This window comes from Mus musculus, chromosome 11 (genome assembly GCF_000001635.26).
Source record: "Mus musculus strain C57BL/6J chromosome 11, GRCm38.p6 C57BL/6J".
NCBI lineage: Eukaryota > Metazoa > Chordata > Mammalia > Rodentia > Muridae > Mus > Mus musculus.
In genome coordinates this window covers 95,373,116-95,393,610 of record NC_000077.6, presented here as the reverse complement: position 1 = coordinate 95,393,610, position 20,495 = coordinate 95,373,116, and the positions used below count along the sequence as shown (strand labels likewise).

The 20,495-nt window shown below is 48.9% G+C and overlaps 2 protein-coding genes across 10 annotated transcripts in view; both read right to left on the bottom strand.

The window, feature by feature from the left end:
• Window positions 1-1,834: 1,834 nt before the first annotated feature.
• On the bottom strand, window positions 1,835-8,755 carry Slc35b1 (solute carrier family 35, member B1). 4 transcript variants are annotated; one of them, NM_016752.3, is made up of 9 exons: window positions 8,498-8,755; window positions 7,707-7,810; window positions 6,995-7,125; window positions 6,370-6,400; window positions 5,684-5,841; window positions 4,405-4,531; window positions 3,227-3,333; window positions 2,933-3,086; window positions 1,835-2,123 (listed from the first exon to the last, which is right to left on the bottom strand). In NM_016752.3, exons 1-9 carry the CDS (start codon window positions 8,599-8,601, stop codon window positions 2,071-2,073), a joined length of 969 nt encoding a protein of 322 aa, NP_058032.3. In that variant the 5' UTR covers window positions 8,602-8,755; the 3' UTR covers window positions 1,835-2,070. The 4 variants fall into 4 exon arrangements, with proteins under 4 accessions (NP_058032.3, NP_001344726.1, XP_006532049.1 ...); NM_001357797.1 differs by having other exon boundaries at window positions 6,995-7,100; XM_006531986.3 differs by having other exon boundaries at window positions 6,982-7,125; window positions 8,498-8,741.
• Window positions 8,756-11,738: 2,983 nt separating this feature from the next.
• Fam117a (family with sequence similarity 117, member A) overlaps window positions 11,739-20,495 on the bottom strand; it is a 44,855-nt gene continuing 36,098 nt past the window's right edge. For all 6 annotated transcript variants that reach the window (NM_172543.4, XM_006532835.3, XM_006532837.3 and 3 more), the window contains 5 exons: window positions 18,519-18,629; window positions 17,848-17,982; window positions 15,930-16,128; window positions 14,642-14,792; window positions 11,739-12,949 (listed from right to left, as the gene is read on the bottom strand). In NM_172543.4, the coding sequence (NP_766131.2) occupies window positions 12,652-12,949; window positions 14,642-14,792; window positions 15,930-16,128; window positions 17,848-17,982; window positions 18,519-18,629 (894 nt within the window). In that variant the 3' untranslated portion in view covers window positions 11,739-12,651. The remainder of the gene's footprint in view (window positions 12,950-14,641; window positions 14,793-15,929; window positions 16,129-17,847; window positions 17,983-18,518; window positions 18,630-20,495) is intronic.

Genomic DNA, 20,495 nt, shown 5'->3' with positions numbered 1-20,495 from the left:
TTTCAGTATCTGGCCTGTTAGAGACAATAGGACTGATTCTGTCAATGCTGGCTTTCCGTTCCCATGCTCCAGCAGGTGAGCATGGCAGGCTGAACGAGCTGGCAGCATAGCTTTTAGGTCTCTTTGAGTAGAATGCTGCCCTGCTTGAAAACCACAGTCCTGCCACATGCTCTCACTGAAGTTAACTGAACACAGCAAACCAGGCAAGAGCTCGGGGCAGCTGAAAGGCACTTCTCCCGCTTGGCAGCAAGGCCAACGCTCATCCGCCCAGACTTTCATCTTCCTACACAATAGTCAAGCCTCACCTTGCCTGGACACCTTCCTGTTTTTTGAGATGTAGTGTTTTGTTTTCCAGCCTGTTATTGGACCGTGAGCCTCCCAGGGGCAAGCACCAGTCTAAGCTACCACTGAAGTGCCTGCATGTTCAAGGAAGGTGGCACCAAAAGGGTCAGATGAGCAGCCAGGAATGCCCAAGAACTGGACTCCCAAGCAGGCAGCTGGAAGGACAAGTTGAGTCCATGAGCCTTTTAATCTCAAGCTGCTGAAAGCAGTCTTGTCTCGGTGACCAGCGTAGGACACTTTCAAGACAGCTAAAGGGCATGGAGAAAGTGGTGGAAAGGGCAAGTTTGGTGGCCGGGAAACTGATTTTTCTTGTTAGAACAGTAGACACAGATGTTGGCCACCTGTGGGGGCCCTGGCCTTGCCAACAGGATCTAACCACCATCTGACCCACAGAAGAACACCCAGGAAGGCTCCGTGAGTGCCAACCACTTTCCGCATGATGAAAAAAAAAACGAAACAAAAACAAAAACCAACAGGGAGAGGGGTAGAGGAAAAAGTCAATTCCACTAAATGGATTTAAAACTCTCCCTAAAAGAAAGGAGTTCAAAAGAAGAGGAGCTTAGAGATGGGACTTTGTGATATCCAGCCCCTAGAAGCTTGAGAAGGGAAGGGTTTAGGAGGCTGTGCAGAGGGTGCAGTCGAGGCAGCACACAGGAAGGAGGCCAGGCTCCCATCTGGAGAGCCAAGGGGGGGTGGGGGCTACAACAGATGGAAAGAAAGTTGCAGCTGGTGGCAATGCACTTTCATGTGTAAAGTTTGGTCCTTGGAGGATTGTGATCCAGCTCTGAAGGCAGCAGTGGGCAGGTGGCTCTGCTCCATGCTCCTCCTTCTCCCCCCAACCCCCTTACCACCCAGAGCACTTGACAGCTGCTCTGAGCCAGGACTCAGCCACCCTGCCTTCCGCCAGCGTCCTTTTCAACAGGCAGAAGCTGGCATGGTGACACCTTGGCACGCTAGAACGGCAGAGAACTGAGATTCTTCTGCCGAAGGGGGTAGGGGAATAGAGGAATGAATCCAGGCTCCCCGGAGGGCCTGGTGGACAGGGGAGGGGGAGGGAGAAGTCGGGGAAAGCATGCTCAGGAGCCTTGGAAACATGTTCATGATTCACGCACAGGTTCTGGGTTAAGTTCTGGCTGAGGGGTGGCAGTGGGGAACAAGACAAAAGCCAGCAGATTCTAAGGCCCTGGGCCCACTTCAACCTCAAGGTGTTCCTTGAGAACACACCTTTCGGGTTTTTTTTTTTTTTTGGCAACTCATTTTGCCTCCGTGCTTTGAAGTGATTTTACATCCCCTGGCTCTCAGGGCCAGCCACCTGTCTCAGCATATTTAGAGCTCGCCTGTGGGAACAGAGGCTGCTGGCTCAATCCTGCCAACTCCCAGAGCTCCCCCTGCTCACACACACTTCTGTGCACTCCAGGGGGGGGAGTCTCACCACCCAGTCTCACCCAGCCCAGCCCAGCCCAGCCCAGCGAGCAGCAGCAGGGTCTCGCACTTCCAGCTTGCCTTTCTTCTCTTTATTTGTGCAAAATCAGAAATTAGCAACACATCTTGTTAAACCCTAAGCACTTTGTTTAGAATATTCCATCTTGCTTCCTTTGATTTTTTTTTTTTTTTTTATAAAAAGATTGGAACCCAATCCCTTATCATGACCCGAGTCCATTTTCCCAAGATGCCACTGTTCGAGATAATAATTTAAGTGTTTCTGGAGTAGAGGAAGCCTCTTTCTTCCTAGTGGGAGGTCTTCTTTGTTCCTTTCCCAAACTTGGCATCAAGACCGAGACCTATGGAAAGGAGAAAAGCTACTTAAATTCCACAGGAGGACGTGAAGCCTGCCAATGGCCTAAGGAAGTCAGCTTAGCTTCCCTAAGGTGTGGCTTTAGATGCAGCCAACTTTGTTTTGTTTTTGTTTGTTTTGAGACAAGGTCTCGCTACATAGATTTAGCTTCCTGGAACTCACTCTGTAAATAGAGACCTTTCTGTCTGCTTCTGCTTCCCAAGTTTTGGGATTAAAGGTGGGCATCACTGTGCCCAGTTTTGGGCATAACACACTTTGGATGACTAGTTGTATATAGCTTCCTCAAAGACAAGAGAATGCCAACAAATGACAAGTCACCAAGACACTGGGAACACACACAGACACACACACATATACATAGACACACATATACAGACACATAGACACATACAAACACACACACACACAGACACATATACATACATACACACACACACACACACACACACACACACACACACACCAACACCAAAAGAAAAATCAGAATCAAAATTCGCCAGCTGTTTATAGCTTGCCTATAAACACAGACAGACAGACAGACACACAGACACAGACACACAGACACAGACACACACACGTTAGCAGGGGAGTAAATACCATACTTTGTCCCACTCAGGATCCTGAATGCCCATGACATTAAAGGGCATCACTAAGATGGAATGCACAGGAGGGAGGCCGCATCACAAAGAATGCTTCCTTTTCTCCTTTAGGAAAGTTTCCTCTAAAATAACAAGGTAAGTCTCTGCTGCTTTCCCTCTGTGGCCCCTACAGGCATTTGCTCTGGGTAGAACTCACCCAGGAAAACCAGCACGGTGCCCACCCACTGCATGGAGCTGATGGGGTTGGCAAAGAGGATCACAGAAGCCAAGATGGTGAAGAACTTCCGGGTTGTGGTGATGATGGAGCAGGTCAGGGGACCGAAGTACACGACTGTCATGAAGATAAAGCTCTAAAAAGAGAAGCAGAGTGAGACTGAGCACAGCCCTGAGGTCGCCACCCATACCAGGGCTAACTGCTCCCCTCTGCTCCCAGCCATTCTTTCTGAACCACATAGGAGGGAAGCCAAGCTGCCTCCTCCAAGGACCTCACCTGACCCAAGGCACTGGTCAGGCCAAAGAGCAGGATGTTATAGATGATGGTCGGGTACCTCTCGGCGAAGCTCAAGAACTCCCAGAGCTCCCCAGTAAACAGGATCCCTAAAAAGAGAAGAGGTGACCTGCGTGTCTTATGCTTACCCGCACACTGCACGCAGCCCTGCTTAAACACCCTGAGGGCAGCTGGGGGGAGGAACCATGTGTGGAGTTTATTCTGGCCTGGTATGCATCTTTCTCAAACTTTTATCTAGTTACAGAAACCAACTTGATTTTCCAAGAAAGGCTTCGAAGTTAATGGTTTTCTTCTGCCAAAGTGACTGATGGTGGGTATATTTGGCTTGGGTCTATAATCTCAGAGTCTGGGAAGCTGAGACTGTACGGATTGTGAGTTTTAGGTTAGCCTGAACTAGAGTGAGAAAATGCCTCAGAAAAACGAAAGTAAAATCGAAAGCCAGTGGGCTGGAGAGATGGCTCAGTGGTTAAGAGCACTGGCTGCTTTTCCAGAGGCTCTGAGTTCAAATCCCAGCAACCACATGGTGGCTCACAACCATCTGTCATGGGATCCAATGCCCTCTTCTTCTGTGTCTGAAGACAGTGTACATAAAAGAAATAAATCTTTAAAAACAAAACCAAACCAGCAATTTAAATAGTGATCAAACGCAGGCATCCTTAGATGTTGCAGACAGTGACCCACAGGTCTGCAGCTCAAGGAAGCTCCGGGAATCGGTCACCTCTAGCACCAACAGTCTTCTCCGTTATCCCAGTGTGTTACATGAAAAATACTTTCTACGTGTGCTCAGACGTCTCCAAAGCAAAGGCCGTCATCTGTAACCTCCATTCAGTGCCCTCGTAAGTCGGCGAGCACTATACTCATGTCTTGTCTACCTCATGAGAAAGACTGTTCCTAATTATCTCTGTGTGTTTCACCGTGTGCTTCTCGACTGCTGGAACATGTCTACCCCTACAGTGTTAGTAATAGGGAGAGGAGAGATACTGCCAGCACTGGTCTTTCCAGGAAGGTCTCTCAGGCATTAGACAGTAGGACATTTTGGAATTAAGTGGGGCTCTTGGCCTGCAAGGAAGTTAACAACTGGAAGCCAAGCTAGGGATAACTGGATGAGAGGAGTCTGCCCTCTGGTGATCTGTGCACAGAACAGCACAATGGCTCCTTACCAGCACCAAGCAAGAACGTGGACCAAAGGTTGATGTTCAACATCATGTGGTTGGAACCTGTTTGGTAATGAGCCCGCATATGGTCCTGGGAAACACCTGTCAGTCCATCCAGGGTCAGAGACATGAGCTGGGAAAGGAAGAAGAGCAGCCGGCAGTGAGCTGGCCAGCAGGGTGCCTCCACAGCCCTGGACAGAGTCCTCAGAATTACCCTGCCTACGGTCAGGTGCAGGGGTAGAAAGACTGTGCCAGCCGGGCGTGGTGGTGCACGCCTTTAATCCCAGCACCCAGGAGGCAGAGGCAGGCAGATTTCTGAGTTCGAGGCCAGCCTGGTCTACAGAGTGAGTTCCAGGACAGCCAGGACTAAACAGAGAAACCCTGTCACGAAAAACAAAAAAATAAAACAAAAAAAAGACTGTGCCAGCCTCTTTCGTGGCAGGCACCAGACTGGTCACAATGGGGCTGTCATCAGAGTAGAGCAGGAAGCCCACCAGTTCTCAGTGTCAAAGCCTACAAGCTGGTGCACAGGGACTGAACCAGGGAGTTGGGCAAGGGCTGCTTCATCCGCAGGCTAGCTTTCTGGCTCAGTAAGGACTGTGTTCCAGCACGGTAGTAGTAGCGCACGCCTTTAATCCCAGCACTCGGGAAGCAGAGACAGGCGGATCTTTAAAATTTGAGGCCAGCCAGGCCTATACACAGAAATTCTGTCTCAAAAGGTGGTTGGGGGGGGAGGGGGATGGCGAGAACTATACTCCAGAGCCTAGGTTCTGTGATCAGACTGCCTGGCCTGGAACCCTGCCACTTAAGTGATCAAGTGAGTGATCAAGTGAGTTAGCCTCCCCTCAGTTTCTTCACTTATAAAATGGAGGTAACACTGTGTTAGAATACTGTTGTAAATCAGCGACGATGTGAAGCACTTGGGACAGGGCCTAACACTAAATGACAACTGTCGTTCATTCAAGTCTGGCTTCTGTGTTGCCTGGAAACCCAGGGACGCACACTGCATCCTTTCCTCCTCAGCTCTCGGGTATCTCTGAGCTCACACAGGGATCTAGACACAGACCTCAGAGAGCTCTTCTCCAGGAGAGCTTCCTTAGCTATGGCTAAATATTTCAGGCTCCTTGTTGTGGCCATAGCAGAGCCAGGGACCTTTCAACAAAGACCAGCAACAGGAAGGAGTCAAGGGACAACACGCCCTCCCTTGGCTTTCTGCCTGCCTTGTTAAGGGCTGTCCTTGGTAGAATCTGCTAGAAAAGGCTGCCTTCAAAATAGGACTGCATACCAGAAGAAGCTCTCCAAAGCCAACAGTGTGCTCTTCTATTCCAACCACCTTCTTGGGCTTATACATGAAAAGAGCCACGCCAGCCACAATTAGCAATACACACAGGTACTTGGCCAGCGGGTACTTCTTCTTCAAGAGCGTCACTCCCAGGAGCATAACTACAGAGAGACAAGCAAACAAGACAGTGAAACTCAAGTCCCACTGGTCTCAGTGACCCCAGCACCCTCTTCCTGAGAGCCATGTCAAGACTGAGGGAGAAACGTCTGAGAAAGAAGCCCTACCGAGGGTGAGGTGGGAGGGGTGTCAGGCTGGCACCCAGATAAAGATGGTTGAGCAACAGGGTGTGAGTAGTGCACAGGTGGGGAAGGGAGGGGACAAAAGTCAAAGGTCCAGGAAGGACCTGGGAAGGGCGGAGGACAAGGGAGGGGACACCAGACACTGAAAGGAAGAGGTAGCTGGCCCGCACGGGATTCTGGGTGTGTGATGATAATGAAAACACGGGGGACACTACAGTAACTGAGGACACAAGGCAGGCAAGGTCAGCCTCTCGCTCCCACTTGGCCTGTGCACACCACAGGAAGCAACACCGGCGACAGGAAAGACACTAGGGAGACCTCCGACGGGATGGTGCCACCCAGAGTCACTTGGGGAGAAAGAGGAAGCCCGAGTTCACCATCTCGGCTTACCTGGGATTGGCTTGCAGGATTTACCGAGAACCTGAAATAAAAGTGAGCAAATAACTTCTGAGCATCTGTGGGGTCCCAGGAAGGATGTCGCTGCTACATTCAGAGGCGACAACATTGGCCCTCAACCCCACAGCTTGGTCTCAGGAGGCAGCCCTATCATGGCCAAACCCAACCTGTACCCAACTCTAGGTCCTAAACTCTTTCTCAAGCATACTCTGCTTTGAGTGTTTCTTTCTTTTTTCCTATTATTTATTTATATTTTGAACATAGTTTCAAGGTTTGTTTTGTTTTGAACATAGTTTCAAGTAGCCCAGGCTGGCTTTGAACTGGATACACTGCTACAGCAGAACATGATCATGAGCCTCTGATTCTGACCCTCCAGCCTCTACCTCCCAAGTACAAGGACTGCAGGCAGGCATGTGACACCATGCCTCGCTCATGCAGTGTTGGGGATGGAACCCAGGTCTTCACGCATGCTAAGCCAGCTCTACTAACTGAGCTCACTCCCTAGCCTTCTAGGATTGTTTCCTTTAAGTCACAGACCTGAGGGGAAGAGGAGGGAAGATCCCCTTAGTCCTGTCCACACAATTTCTGAGCCAACTCTCATCTCACCCTGAGGTTTCACCTGAGTTGGATAGTTGACAAACTGCAGGGCTGAGTTGCTGGAGACCATGGCACCCACATAGGAGACAGAACAGGCAGCATAGAGCCAGGTCCGAGTGCGATCCACCCTGGCAGTGTCAAAAAACTGGATCACTGGGAGAAGACAAAAAATAAAACAAAAACAAACAAAACATACAAGAGAAACCCGGTGGGGCAAGGATGGACCACTAAGCAAAAAGTTGAGGCCATAGGAAAGGAACTTGCCTGTCAAGTAAGACCGCTATTTCTATCCTCTTAAGCTGGGAAATCTCTGAAAATTATTCATCGTCCCAGTTCCCCTTAAGCCTAACACAACCACATGCTGAGTGGAGGGAGAGATTCACTGAGTTCAAGAAAGGATGGCTTAACTCTACTGACAGGAACAAAGACATGTTTGAAGCTGACACACAAAGCGAAGTCAAAGGGATAAAGGGGAAAATGTTCTAAGGGCTTTCAATGGGGATTTGGAATATAGACGGCCCAGTCGTCTCCAACTAAAAAGTTGGTATAATTTAGAGGCCTAATATTTTAATCTCATTTCACAGCCATTGGTTTTACAGTCTGTAGAGAAGCTGTTTAAATACTCAAGGGTGTGGAGGTAGGGAAAACTTTGATTTTTAAAGATGAATCCACGTCTATGCCCAGAATATGGGAGGAAGGAGAGTGAGCCCAACAAATTACTATGAGGTACTCACAGATCTTGGCAAACATAGCATTGATCACACACTGGATGAAAACCAAAGTTAAGGCAAAGGTGAATGTCTCCTGTTTGGGTCCTTCTCCATACTTCCCTCTTGTGCTAAGACGAAACACATAAAAAAGCAATTAGTGTGTGCTACTCGGTGGCATCAAGTATGTTCAGATCCACTGAGAGCTTTGGAAGTATCATGCTTTTGTGGGTGTAGTTAGAGTTAGGAAGGATTACTGAGCTCATTTACCCAAAGGAGACGATTTGATTTAAGCCTAAAAACTAAGTCTAAACAGTAGACGCCAACCTACTGCTACCATAGCCTAAGGAAAAAATATCCGTAAAGGACACAGGTAGGAGAAAAAAAAAAAGTCAAGACAGCTGAACAAAAGTATCCCCCGTAGGAGAAAAAAAAAAAAAAAAGGCAAGACCCAGAGCAAGAAGATTAACGGTCTGCAAACACCTCGGGGCTTTCTAAAAATAAAATAAAATAAGACCTGGCTCAGGTCACGGAGCACTCTTGGAATCAACAAAAGTAAAAATATCTAAAGGGAAAAAAAAAATCGCGTTCTAAAACTCCAGAGGCCGGCCCTGAAATTTTAGAATTACAAGGATGCTCAGCTAGCAATGTATAATAGCAGGGTGCAAAAAAAGGTCAGAGGGCCGAGCCGGAGAAGAGAAAACCCTGTACCAGACACAGGAAGCCTGAAGACTAGACCGTAAAATGGATGGTGGAGACTGAATTCCGGCCCTGGCTGGGGGATGCTAGGAGTCCTGCCCCCTCAAGGGTCTGCTCACATCTTCTCCTGCAGGATCCCATAGTAGAAATAGCAGACAAAGACACCCAAGAAGCAGAGCGGCAGGCGCAGCCGATCAGGCACCAGGGATCTACTAGCGGCCATGAGACGCACGGACGAGTCGGCCGAAGATCCGTTCAGAGCAGGTAGCGGTACCGGCGGCGAAGGCGAAAGCTCCAGGCGGACATCGCCGGCCGGCGGCAGGGACCTCATAGGAGCTGCGTGCGACCGCCGGCTCGTAGGCCGGAGCAGCTACCTCCAGATATGCCAGCTCAGAGCTTCCGAGAGGGAAATGCCTCCTGCCCCGGCAGGAGCGTTCTAGGAAAGAAGGAAGGCTTTAAGATCTTGGCTCCATTCCTGGTGGCCAGGAAAGCCAGCCATATCGAGGTTATTGTCTCCTCTTTTAGGTTTTTCCGATCAGGCAACGCCGAGGACATCTACAAGCTGGAGCTCGGTGGGGAGGCCTAGGCGATTACGCGGCGTATAGTGATGACGTATAAGTATGTGGATGTTATCAATTGGCTCCGCAGAGCGAAAATAGACAGATGGGCGGAGAAAGAGGCGGTGAGGCCAGAAGAGAATTAAAGGCTTTTTTTTTTTTTTGCAGTTGGCTGTCAGGCCTCGGCTGGGTCCTAACGCCAAGAACGCTTCATAGAGCCGTAGCGCCCTCTAGCCGCTGCCCAACGTTAGCGACTCCAACCCTGTCTACCCTGTGTTCAAGACCTGGCTAAGAAGTCCAGGTCCTCTTCTTTGGGCAGGGAGCCACCGGGCAGGCTCTGTGATAGGTCAGGGCTCTTATCACTTAGAGGCAGCACATCACGTGTTGCTTAAATTCCGAGCTACAGTTTTCTCGCTCTGCAAACGAGGGGTAATTAGTAATAACCACCCTGTCACTCATTGAACGGTGTGAGGATTAAATGAGCTAAGGTTTACCAAAGTGTTTTATAAACTGTTAAGTGTGCTGTGCAAGTTTGGAGTATTAGTCATCATATTTTCTCAACTCTAATCGTATTTCCTCACCTCTTCGAGGTGAAAAATTCAATTTATTGAAATGCCTTTTAAAAAACAACAAAAGACATAATCACATGTAGCGCAGGCTGTCCTCGAATCTGCTATGTAGAATAATGTTGAATTTACAATCCTTTTCTCTTTACCTCCCTTCCGAGTGTTTTTTTTTTTTTTTTTTTTTTTTTGGTTTTTCGAGACAGGTTTCTCTGTGTAGCCCTGGCTGTCCTGGAACTCACTCTGTAGACCTGGCTGACCTCGAACTCAGAAATCTGCCTGCCTCAGCCTCCCAAGTGCTGGGATTAAAGGAGTGCGCCACCACTGCCTGGCTCCCTTCCAACTTCTTAAGTAAATTTTCTTCAAGACCTTCCAACTCTCCAATGAAGCAACACACACACACACACACACACACCACACCACACCACACCACACCACACCTCTTCCTATTTTTGGTCTCATCCATGGACTTCTCCCTGATTTAACAGTTGGGTCTTCACCTGCTTTGCTAGAATTGCAAAAGCAAGACTTAACACCAGGTCACCAAGTCCCCTACCTAATAACAGTCCCAATTGTCAAGCAGTTGTGGGTCTTGGGTTGCTTTCCTCTAAGCAGGCTTGCTCCTTTGGCACGTCCTCAGGCAAAGGAAGGAAAGGCAGGCAGCACCACACCCATCACTGGGGACCTGACTCACTAAGGCTTTGGGGACAAGCCAGACATCTTTCAAGGCTAGGAGGACTAAGAGAAAATAGGGTCTGTCCCTTTCCTGGTGTCTCCTTCTGGGAGTCACTATACGTTTACTTTCTTGGCCTTTGGTTTATTCTAGTGAATCAGCAGACAGACACTTCCAGGGAACCAAACAGTGAGTCTGGATTCCACTTCTGCCTTTTATTTTCCAACTGGGACCTCAAACAATTCACTTGACCTGGGTTGAGTTTCCCCATGTGTTTTTTATTTTTTTCCAAGACAGGATTTCACTGGCTGTCCTGGAACTCTCTGTAGACAGGCTGGCCTTGAACTCAAGAGCTCCACCTGCCTCTGCCTCCTAAGTGCTGGAATTAAAGATGTGTGCGGTTGCCGCCGCCACCACCTGGCTGAGTCTCCTCAGGTGAGATCAATGGTGATAACCAGCAGGGGGGTTCTTTGGTTAGGAAGCACCAGCTGTGAAGTGGGTCAGGGTGCCAATCCTTACTCCCTGACTTGGTACAGTCTTTTTAGAAAAAGCTGTTTGGATATTCCTTCACTCACAGAATGGTTCTTCTCTCACCCCAACGGTTGTCATATTTTCTTTTTTTTTTTTTTTTTTTTTTTTAAAAGATTTTATTTATTTATATGTAAGTACACTGTAGCTGTCTTCAGACATTCCAGAAGAGGGAGTCAGATCTCGGATGGTTGTGAGCCACCATGTGGTTGCTGGGATTTGAACTGCGGACCTTCGGAAGAGCAGTTGGGTGCTCTTACCCACTGAGCCATCTCACCAGCCCGGTTGTCATATTTTCAATGACATTCTCTTACATCTTCTCATTTGGTTTGCTGGTGATAGTACTTGGGATAGCCTGACCTGCGCTCGGGGGATGGGGGGTGGGCGTTCCTGAAGTCTTCTGAGACAGATATGATTGCACCACTGTATTCCCCCCAGTAGAATGGAAATGCCTTTTGCTGAAATGCTTCATAAGTTCCACGCACTAACAGAATGTTGGGATGGTGATTCCCACTTTGCTCAAACATCTAAGAGCTCTTACATCTGAGAGGCTATGAAAGGACAAGGATGGTTTCTGTGTCCAAGGCTGCACACTCTTGCCTTGGGTACTCACTGGCACACAGATAGGCATGGTAGCTACTGCCTTAATGCTGCTCCAGCTACAAGCCATTTCCTAGTCTCATTTTCCCTGCAAGTACAAGGAGTCCCTGAAATGCCAGACTGTCTCCCTTCAGTTGTATTCACATTCTCTCTCAAGTCCACTGACGCTCAGGAGCTTTTGGGGGACTCTTATTAGAATGGGCCGCTTCCCTAGTGACTTCCATGTCCACTTGCAGGACACATCACATTCTCCATTCTACACAAGATGTCATGTTAATGTGTCTTTGTGAAAAGTCTCTAGCAAGGCCCATCCATACAGCAACTAGACCATTGTATGTTAAATGGAAGTTCCTTCTCTTGAAGACAGGATACAGTGATGGATACAATACCTTCCACTCTACTTCACTCCTCCCATCCCAGGTATTCAGAAAACCCAAACTGCTGGAATACATATTTATTTGGTCTATTAAAATCAAGATCTGCAAAAAATAAACAAACAAAAACCACAATAACCTCTAAACACAAGATATGAAACCTTGAACATTAACATTCTTCAATTTTGTGTAAGCTCTGCAATACGGAAAATATACAAACTTCAAATAGCTGCAAAAATAGTGTCTTTGGGAGAAAATAGAGTTTCTACATCGATACAAGAAAAATAGGCATTTTTCTAATTCAACCCAACCTTGGGGTGGGTAGAGGGCATGGAGCTGCTCATGCCCCCTGGGGCAGGTGGCGAGTACGGGGCTGCTGCATGCCCCCTGAAGGAATGCCAGACCCCTCTTCCCACTATTCACTTTGGGTTGGGATTCCCCTAAGACAATCTTTAGTCAGGGTAAAACTGAGATGAAAATGCCACTTGGGAAATCTCATGGTCCCCTGCCAACAGCTGATTGGTCAAGTGTTCTGGCCCTGAGGGCCACTCTGGTCAACTCCTCTAGGAGGGAGGCATCTGGTCTGCCTTTCTGTGTCTCTAGAGTGGAGCTGTCAGGAAGCCTGTGGCACCTCCCCTCTCTTAGCCACAGCCAACTGTTCCATGACAAGAGCCTCTTATAAGTCATCTGGACTCACACCCTGGGCTAGAAGATTCAAGACCTTCTGGCAGGTGAGGGAAACCGCAGGTACACAAGTGTAAGTTGTGAGCTGCCTGCTGCTGGTGGAGGAGGTAAGTCTCCTCCCTGTGGAGGGCTGATGTCCACCAAAGGACCTGGGGCTTTGACACAATAAAGGAAAGTGCTCAAAGGCCAAGAGGGAAGGAAGGGCTCCTCCATCCCCCAGCTTGGGAAGCTAACAAAGAGCTTGCCACCAAGGCACTAGTCTCCATGGTAAAGTGTGGTAGGGGCCTGGGGGACTCAGACTACCAAGGAGCTCTGGAAAAGCACAGACTCTTCCGATGGTGGGCTGCGCTGCCATGGCTCAGATGGCAGCGAGGAGGCCTTGGAAGCTTCTGGACCCTTCCGAGGTGCCCTGGGGCTGGCAGTGGGAAGAGGGGAGCCAGGGCTGGAGGGGCAGTTACGGAAGATGAAGCCCATACTGGGGAAGAGGGGCTTGATCAAGCTGACAGGGCAGAAGGCGGAGCCAGTCGGGTTGAAATGGACTTTGTTCTTGTCAGGACAGGAAGTCAAGAAGGCCAAGTCAGGACCTGGGGACCTGAGGAATGGAGAGAGACACAGACACATAAGTGCAAGAAAAATAGCCAGCGAAGCAAGGAGGACTGCCTGAGCAGGGTGCCTGGGGAGCTGGAAGGGTGACTGCCTCAGCAGGGCTTCTGGGGAGCTGGGTTCCTGCTCAAAATGACAGTAACCTGGTCAAAACCTGGAAAGCTCTGCCACTTTTGAGGCCCCTCGGGTCTCATTGCTGCTGTGGTGGGTTTTGCCTGAAGCATGGTTCTCAGCCTTAACCCTATTCACATCCAAAGTTGAATGATTTCCTGCTGCAGGGATCATGGTAGAGAACACTTCCCTACAAGTCACAGGACATTTAACAGCATCCCTGGACTGTACCAACTAGCTATCAGCACGATCATGTCCCTTTCTCCCTAGTTATGACAACTAAAAATGTCTCTTGGGCTAGGGACATCAGGAGCTTCCTACCCATCAGGAGCTTCCCAGGAGGAAAGTTGCTGACGTGAAGAAAGCCCAGGACTTCTTAGGAAATAACTGATCAACACCACCTTCCTTAAAGGTCTAACACAGAGTGGGAAGCTAGCAGAGATGACTGGGAGGGAGACTGCTCTAGCTTCATGAGCCTGTGACAGAATGAGGACCAGTCACAGCCTCACTTCTACCTGCCTCTATGGGAGAGGGAGGAAAGCTACAAGCCTGCATAATTTGCAGAACAAAACCTTTTTCCTCCACAGTGCCTCAGAGGACCAGAAGTCAGGAGAACACCAGGCAGCAGTGGGAATGGTAACGAAGACCTGCTGACAGTGGGTTTGTTTTTCCAAAACGCCCACTCCCATGGGTTGTCTTCTCCCTCAGCTGAGATACAAATGGTGCCCTCAATGCCCAAACCCAGACCTAGCCAAATCTTTACTCCCACACCATGACTAAACTTCCTGGCTGCTATCAAAACCACAACTTCCAGTGTGAATCTGCCTAAACGAATATAAAGCTGCAGGAGAAAATAGAGCAAGCTCTCTCAGGCCTACAAAGGGGACTGGGGTGGACTCAGGAAAGGCCATGGTCAAACCCCACACGGATGGTAAAGAGATCAGTGTCTGGCTCCTGAACCGTCCAATATGACTTGAGAATATTCCAAAGTTCTTTCTTGCAAGAATTAGAAATTTCTCCCTGGAAGTTTACAACACTGGAACTGAACAGCCAGTGGGTAAAGAAATACTGGTATGTTCATTTTCTCTCTCGCTCATTCATATTCATTCTCTGTCTCTCTGTCTCTGCCTCTGCACCTCCCCCCTCCCCTCCCCATCATGGTTTAGCAAGTCCTCACACTCTCCCCTCTACCCCCCATCATGGTCTAGCAAGTCCTCACACTTTCCCCAGGGATGGTTAAAAAAAAAAATAGAAGGAACAAAAAGGCTTAAGTTTCAGATCTCTTTCCCTTCCAGCTCCCGCTGCGCTTGTGGCTGGCGTGTGGGCAGAAAGCAGGTTTCTATGGAGATAATGATAAGCAAAGAGTTAAGTGCTCAGAGTAGGCAATGTCAACAAGTTTGATCATGGAAAATCTGCGAGACCGATCGTCTGATGTTGACAACCTCTAGACTCTCTAGACTGGAGAGACTGGAGACTGAAGAAGGACCTGAACAGTGGGACAACACGGGCTCCCCTTCCATAGTGTCCCTCCCTCCCTCCCTCCCATGCTTCATCCATGGGATGCACTCACGTGGCCTCCTCAAACACACGCACTCTCTCACAGCCTTCTGGGGGCTCCCGTTTGAAGACGTAGCTGTGATTGGGCCGAGGGGAAGCAGCAAAGGCAAGGACTGGAGACGGACTGCCATCTTCTAGGAAGGCTGGGTTGCCTGGAGAGGAGGCTAGAGAGAGAGCAGGGCTGAGTCAGTGGAGACCAAGGAAAACCTCTACTCTCCTTAGCTCAAGCCTTCTGTACCACGGGGCTGGGTAGCGCTGCTATTTGGGCTGCTGTGTTTCATGCTACACCACTGGAGATGGGGGCTGTAGCTCAGCTGTAGAGCACTTGTTAAACAGTATGAGGCCATGGGTCCTATTCCAGTAGCACCACAAGAGGGGACAAAACTTGCTGAATTGATGGAGAAGATTCCTTGTAATCCTGTATTCCCAGGAGCAAAGAGAATGCCTGGACCTCTGACATAAAGGAAATACCTGCTGTCCTCTGCCTTCTCCTGGGGCCAGTGCCCTGGCCAAGGAGCACCATAGCTTCATCCCTTCTTTATTTTGGAAAGCTAGCCCCTCCTTGCAGAGAGGACTCCTGTATTAACTCCAAGAAGCAACCTTGACTCTGCCCCACTCAGAGGATAACATTTCTCTCACTTTCCATCCTGTGACTGCACTTTGCCTAGGCTGCAAATATTGACTTTATCTGTGTTTCTCTTATACTTCTTCCTTCCCATTCTGTGCTGTCTATTTCCTGTGTGTATTGTTAAATGATGCCCTTGACCAGCCTAGCTCATGAGGTTACTATGAACAAGTCAGGTGGTGCGGGCAACCGTTTTTTTCTAACACTGGGTGTTAATAGGATTCCTGCCTTATTCTAAGTAGAAAGCCAAGTCCTACATGGTAGAAACTAGGGATTTAGAACCAAAAATTTGTGGAATCAGTCTGGGTCAAACATGCAGGACCCTGAATAAGAGACTATATTCTCTTATCTAATTTGTAACTGCCTTGAAGGTCTTCCTGGATATGAGTCAAGGGAACCCTTGAACACAGATGGGCTAGCTTTCTACCTTGGCAGCCTGAACCTTAGCCAAATAACAGGGATGGGAAAGGTTGCTCTTTTGGGTAAGAGAATTTATAATATAAACATGGAGTCAGAGTGCTGTAAGGACCATTATTATCACAGGTATAGTGTGCAGAACTGACTCACACAGAGCTGGTTGGTTCAGAATGCTAGGCCTGAATGCTTCACAGCAAAGATCAGTGGAGTCCCTGCTGTAGCCCAGAGCCAGCTCTAGTGCTCCGGTTCCATGACTTACCTTTGTTACCGTGGATGGATGCTAGTTCCTCGGTGGCACCCTGGTGCTCCTCACGGCTGGCCTGGCTGGGAGGCTGGGGGGATGCCAGTGGCACGGAGGGAGAGCTGGTCAGGTTGCCTGGCTCCAAAAGGAGGGAATGGTCACAGCTGCTATTCTGTGGAGGAGCTGGGGCACGGTGCCCATCAGGGACCTCAAGTATCTGACGAGGAAAGAGAAGAGACTCAGTCCAGGGTCTTCTCAGGCCTGTGACATTGCAGTGACCCTCAGGGGTCTCCCTGTACCTTTTCTCTTAGCCTCGAGGACAGAAGAATGTCACTTCCTTAAGCCTGACAACTTACAGTCTAGGAGAAACTGTTTCTCCCAGAGTACTTTTGTTCTTTTTCCTCGAGACTTGTTAATCCTCTCTACAGTCACGTTCATTTGTGTGATGTGATCAGTGCCCCTCTATGTACACAGGCTCTTGGACACAAAGGTGACTGATACATAGGGTGACATAATAGGGCCAAGGTACCAGAACATCACACATGCTATAAGCCACTGCAGGACAAACGTGCAGATGGTTTTCATACATTAAATACCTCACATCCTTCTTTTTAAATATTTGATGATATTTTGTCTCCCAATGAACTAGTGTGTGCATGTGTTCAGGGGCATAAGGAATCACCCATACATCCATTGAAAAATCAGCCAGCAGCCAGCTGTGGTAGAACATGTCTTTAATGCCAGCACCCAGATCTCTGAGTTGATCTCAGTGCTCTTGAACCCACAGAGACCTTCCTGCCAAGACAGACTAGTCTACATATGGAGTTCCAGGACAGCCAGACATAGTGAGACCCTGTCTCAAAACAACCAACCAAACAAACACATAAAAATAAACAAACAAGCCAGGTGGTGGTATCGCATGCCTTTAATCCCAGCACTTGGGAGGCAGAGGCAGGCGGATTTCTGAGTTCAAGGCCAGCCTGGTCTACAGAGTGAGTTCCAGGACAGCCAGGGCTATACAGAGAAACCCTGTCTCCAAACAAACAAACAAACAAACACTAGCCTGTAGGGAAATAACAAGCTGAAGCTTGTGAGCATCAAAATTATGTTCATACAGCTCAACTGACATTCCCCAACTGAACTGTGCCAATATAAAGATGTCCCGAGATGGCAAAGGAGGCGGCTGGTGATTCTGCCTGGGCATGGGGTGGAGGAAGACTGCATATGGCAACTGTACATGAAGGACTGATGGGTGCCTGTGAGTAGTGAGACACGGGGAGGGACGTAGTGACTGAAAGTAAGGCAGTGTGAGCTGGGCACGTGTGGGTAAGGGTAGGGGCCCTCTCTGTGCTCATCTGTGATGGCTAATCTAACTTTATGGACATTAACATCCCAGCAGCAACAGTCTCTGAGCATGTCTGTGAGGCACTCCCTGAATCAGGTTAGCTGAGCTGGGCAGAGCCACTGTAAAAGACACAGCCCCATCCCCAGCAGGGGTCCCACACTGAGTAAAGAGTAAAACCCAAACTGAGGCCAACACTCGCTGCTTTCTGTGTCATGGCCACAGATGCCCCTTGACCTTCTGCCTCACGCTGTTACCATGACTGCCTACCACAATGGGTCACACCTGGGACTGGGAGGCAGCCTGTGCTCCCTTCCCTGAGCTGCTTTTGTTGGGTATTTGTCACAGCAAAGACAAAGAGTTAACATGCCTGTCCCTACCACACGGCCTTCCCTAGTGACACCCACCTATCCCTGCTGCCCCCGTGCTTAAGTTCACTTGAGACAAATGCGCTCCATTTGTGTACTTCTGGAAGGTGGTGTTTACATGTTGTTGCTTGCAGAGCCACAGCCTGAGAGTCCCCAAAGAGCGGCACTGCCGTCTGCCCTCGTGCAGGAGCAGCCGGCCAGTACCGTCGGGGCAGCCACCACTCACCCTCAGCAGCTCCTCTTCACCCTGCTCCTTCACAAACACCTCTTCCAGCTCCTGGTTGAGCCCTTCTAGGCTTCTGTGCAGACAAGGGCTGAGTCGCAGGACGGGGGGTCCTGGGGGGTGGCTGGGAAGGGATGCCTACAGAGAGGCAAATGAAGCCATCAGATGATGTCCCTCCGCACTCAGCCCCAACAGTTATCAGCTATGACTGGAGGGAACGATCATGTCCATAAAGCGTTTTTCTTCACTCAGAGTTAGGATGCTTGAAAGCTGGTGTACTGGATGAGTCAGACTCCAAACAGAGAACATACAGCATCATGGTTATGGACTATAAGGGACACCCTTCCGCTAAGTGCATGAGGCAGGCATGGTGGCATAGAGTTTAATCCCAACTGGATATTGCCAACAAACTGATTCAGAGGGGATTTCTCCAGGAGTTGGAGCTTAGACACCTGGAAGATGCTGCTAGTGTCACTGCCTTTATTGAGACAGAGGAGAAAGACACTAAGCACAGTGAGGCCTTCCAAGGCCATGCAGCAGAGCCCAACTTTGGACTAAAACTTCTGACAGGCATCTATGCAGCTCTGTACTGCACAGCCAGACAGAACTCTATCGCCACAGAAGCCTGCCATGAGGGAGGACAGGGGAGCTGGAGGTCAGGGGAGACAGCATACCCTCCCTGCTCCCAGCGCAGCATGGTCCCCTTGGACAGGGCAGCTCCGCTCCTTCTCCTTCCCACTGCGGCTCAGTTTTGTCCTCTGCAGCTGCTGCTTCAACTTGGTGATCTAGCAGAAGAGATGGGGGAGAAAGGACATGAGGCAAAGCTGGAGTATCCTGGTTCCTTCCCTAGGTGAGGCCCCCGTCCCTGAGGATACCTAAAAGGGACATGGACACCAAAGGTGCTAACCCATGACAGCCAGAGGTTCCACTAAGCTAGATACCCTGCTGCTAGACCTGATTTTTTAAATTGCTATTCCTCCCCTAGAGATCAGCAGTTCTCAACCTGTGGGTCACGACCTCTTTGAGGGTAACATATCAGACATTTGCATTACCATTCCTAACAGCAGCAAAATTACAGTTATGAAGTAGCGACAAAAATTGTTTTATAGCTGGAGTCACCACAACATGAGGAACCGTATCAAAGGGTCGCAGAGTTAGGATGCTTGAAAGCTGGTGTCCTGGATGAGTCAGACTCCAAACAGAGAACATACAGCATCATGGTTATGGACTGTAAGGGACACCCTTCCCCTAAGTGCATGAGGCAGGCATGGTGGCATACAGTTTAATCCCAGCACTTGGGAGGCAGAGGCAGACAGACCTCTATAAGTTGCAGGCCAGCCTGGTCTACATTAACAAGCTCCAGGTCAGTTGGGGGTACTTGGGGGGAAAAAAAAAGGCAATGTCTCAAAAAAGGTGGGGGGCAATGTGTAGCCTTTTCTTTTCATTTCAAAGATTTTATTTATTTATTATATGTAAGTACACTGTAGCTGTCTTCAGACACCCCAGAAGAGGGCATCAGATCATCAGATCTCATTACGGATGGTTGTGAGCCACCATGTGGTTGCTGGGAACTGAACTCAGGACCTTCAGAAGAGCAGTCAGTGCTCTCAACCACTGAGCCATCTCTTCAGCCTCTTTTCTTTTTTTTAAGGATTATTTTCAGGAGGCTGGAGAGATGGCTTAGTGATTAAGAGCACTTGCAACTTACTGCTCTTGCTATGGATCTGAGTTCGAGTCTCAGCACCCACACTGTCGCTTACAACCATCTGTAACTCAGATTCCAGGGGATCTAATGCTCTCTTCTGAATTCTGTGAGCACTAACCATGCATACAGTAATAGACACACATGTAGGCAAAATATTCATACATTTAAAATAAAGCTAAAAATTTAAAAAAATTTTTTCAAGCCTCATTTTTAATTGTGTGTGTGTGTGTGTGTGTGTGTGTGTGTGTGTGTGTGTGTGTGTGTGTGCATGTGTGCAGGTATGTGCAGGTGAGCATAGAAACCAAGGCACCGGGTCCTCTGGAGCTGGAGTTACATATATGTGGCTGTGAGCTGTCTGACATAGGTGCTGGGAACTGAACTCTAGTCCTTTCCCAGGACAATGAATGATCTTAACTGCTGAGCCATCTCTCTAACTTGGCTGGATTTTTCTTTTTTCTTATCTTGAGGCAGGTCTCCTTCTGTGTATCGCAGGCTGCCCTGAACACAGCAGTCTTCCTGCCTTAGCCTCCTGAGGGTTGGAATTATAGGCATTCGCCTCCATACCTGACTGAACATGGCATTTCCGAGCATCAATAACCTTTCGTTTCTCGAATCATTTCCTCAAGTATCCCAGAGACCTTGCGACCAGGGAGTGTGGACATGCAATCCTCCCACTCGTTTAAAAGTAAATTATACCAAGAAAAGAGGGAGACGCCCAGGCCCTGTAACAATATAGGGTACCACAGGCATTTCTGTAGTGGTGGAGGATCAAGCCTACTATAATCCAGACGCAGGAGGCTGAGTCACAAGTCTTAGTTTGAGGCCAGACTAAGCTATACAGCAATATCCTGCCCTGTCCCCCACCAACAATCCCTAAACCAAACAAATAAACGGACAACCACTTTTGAAATATGATTCCCATCACACTTGTAATTCTGGGCCTTTA

What these genes read in the sequence shown, in the direction of transcription:
- Slc35b1 (NM_016752.3), bottom strand. Translation starts at nt 8,601, where the DNA reads ATGGCCGCTAGTAGATCCCTGGTGCCTGATCGGCTGCGCCTGCCGCTC. An exon ending in GCTTTGGAGAGCTTCTTCTG is followed by an intron (nt 4,532 to 5,683) that starts GTATGCAGTCCT and finishes TTCCTTTCCCAG; the next exon opens with CTCATGTCTCTGACCCTGGA. An exon ending in CACGTTCTTGCTTGGTGCTG is followed by an intron (nt 3,334 to 4,404) that starts GTAAGGAGCCAT and finishes TTCTCTTTTTAG; the next exon opens with GGATCCTGTTTACTGGGGAG.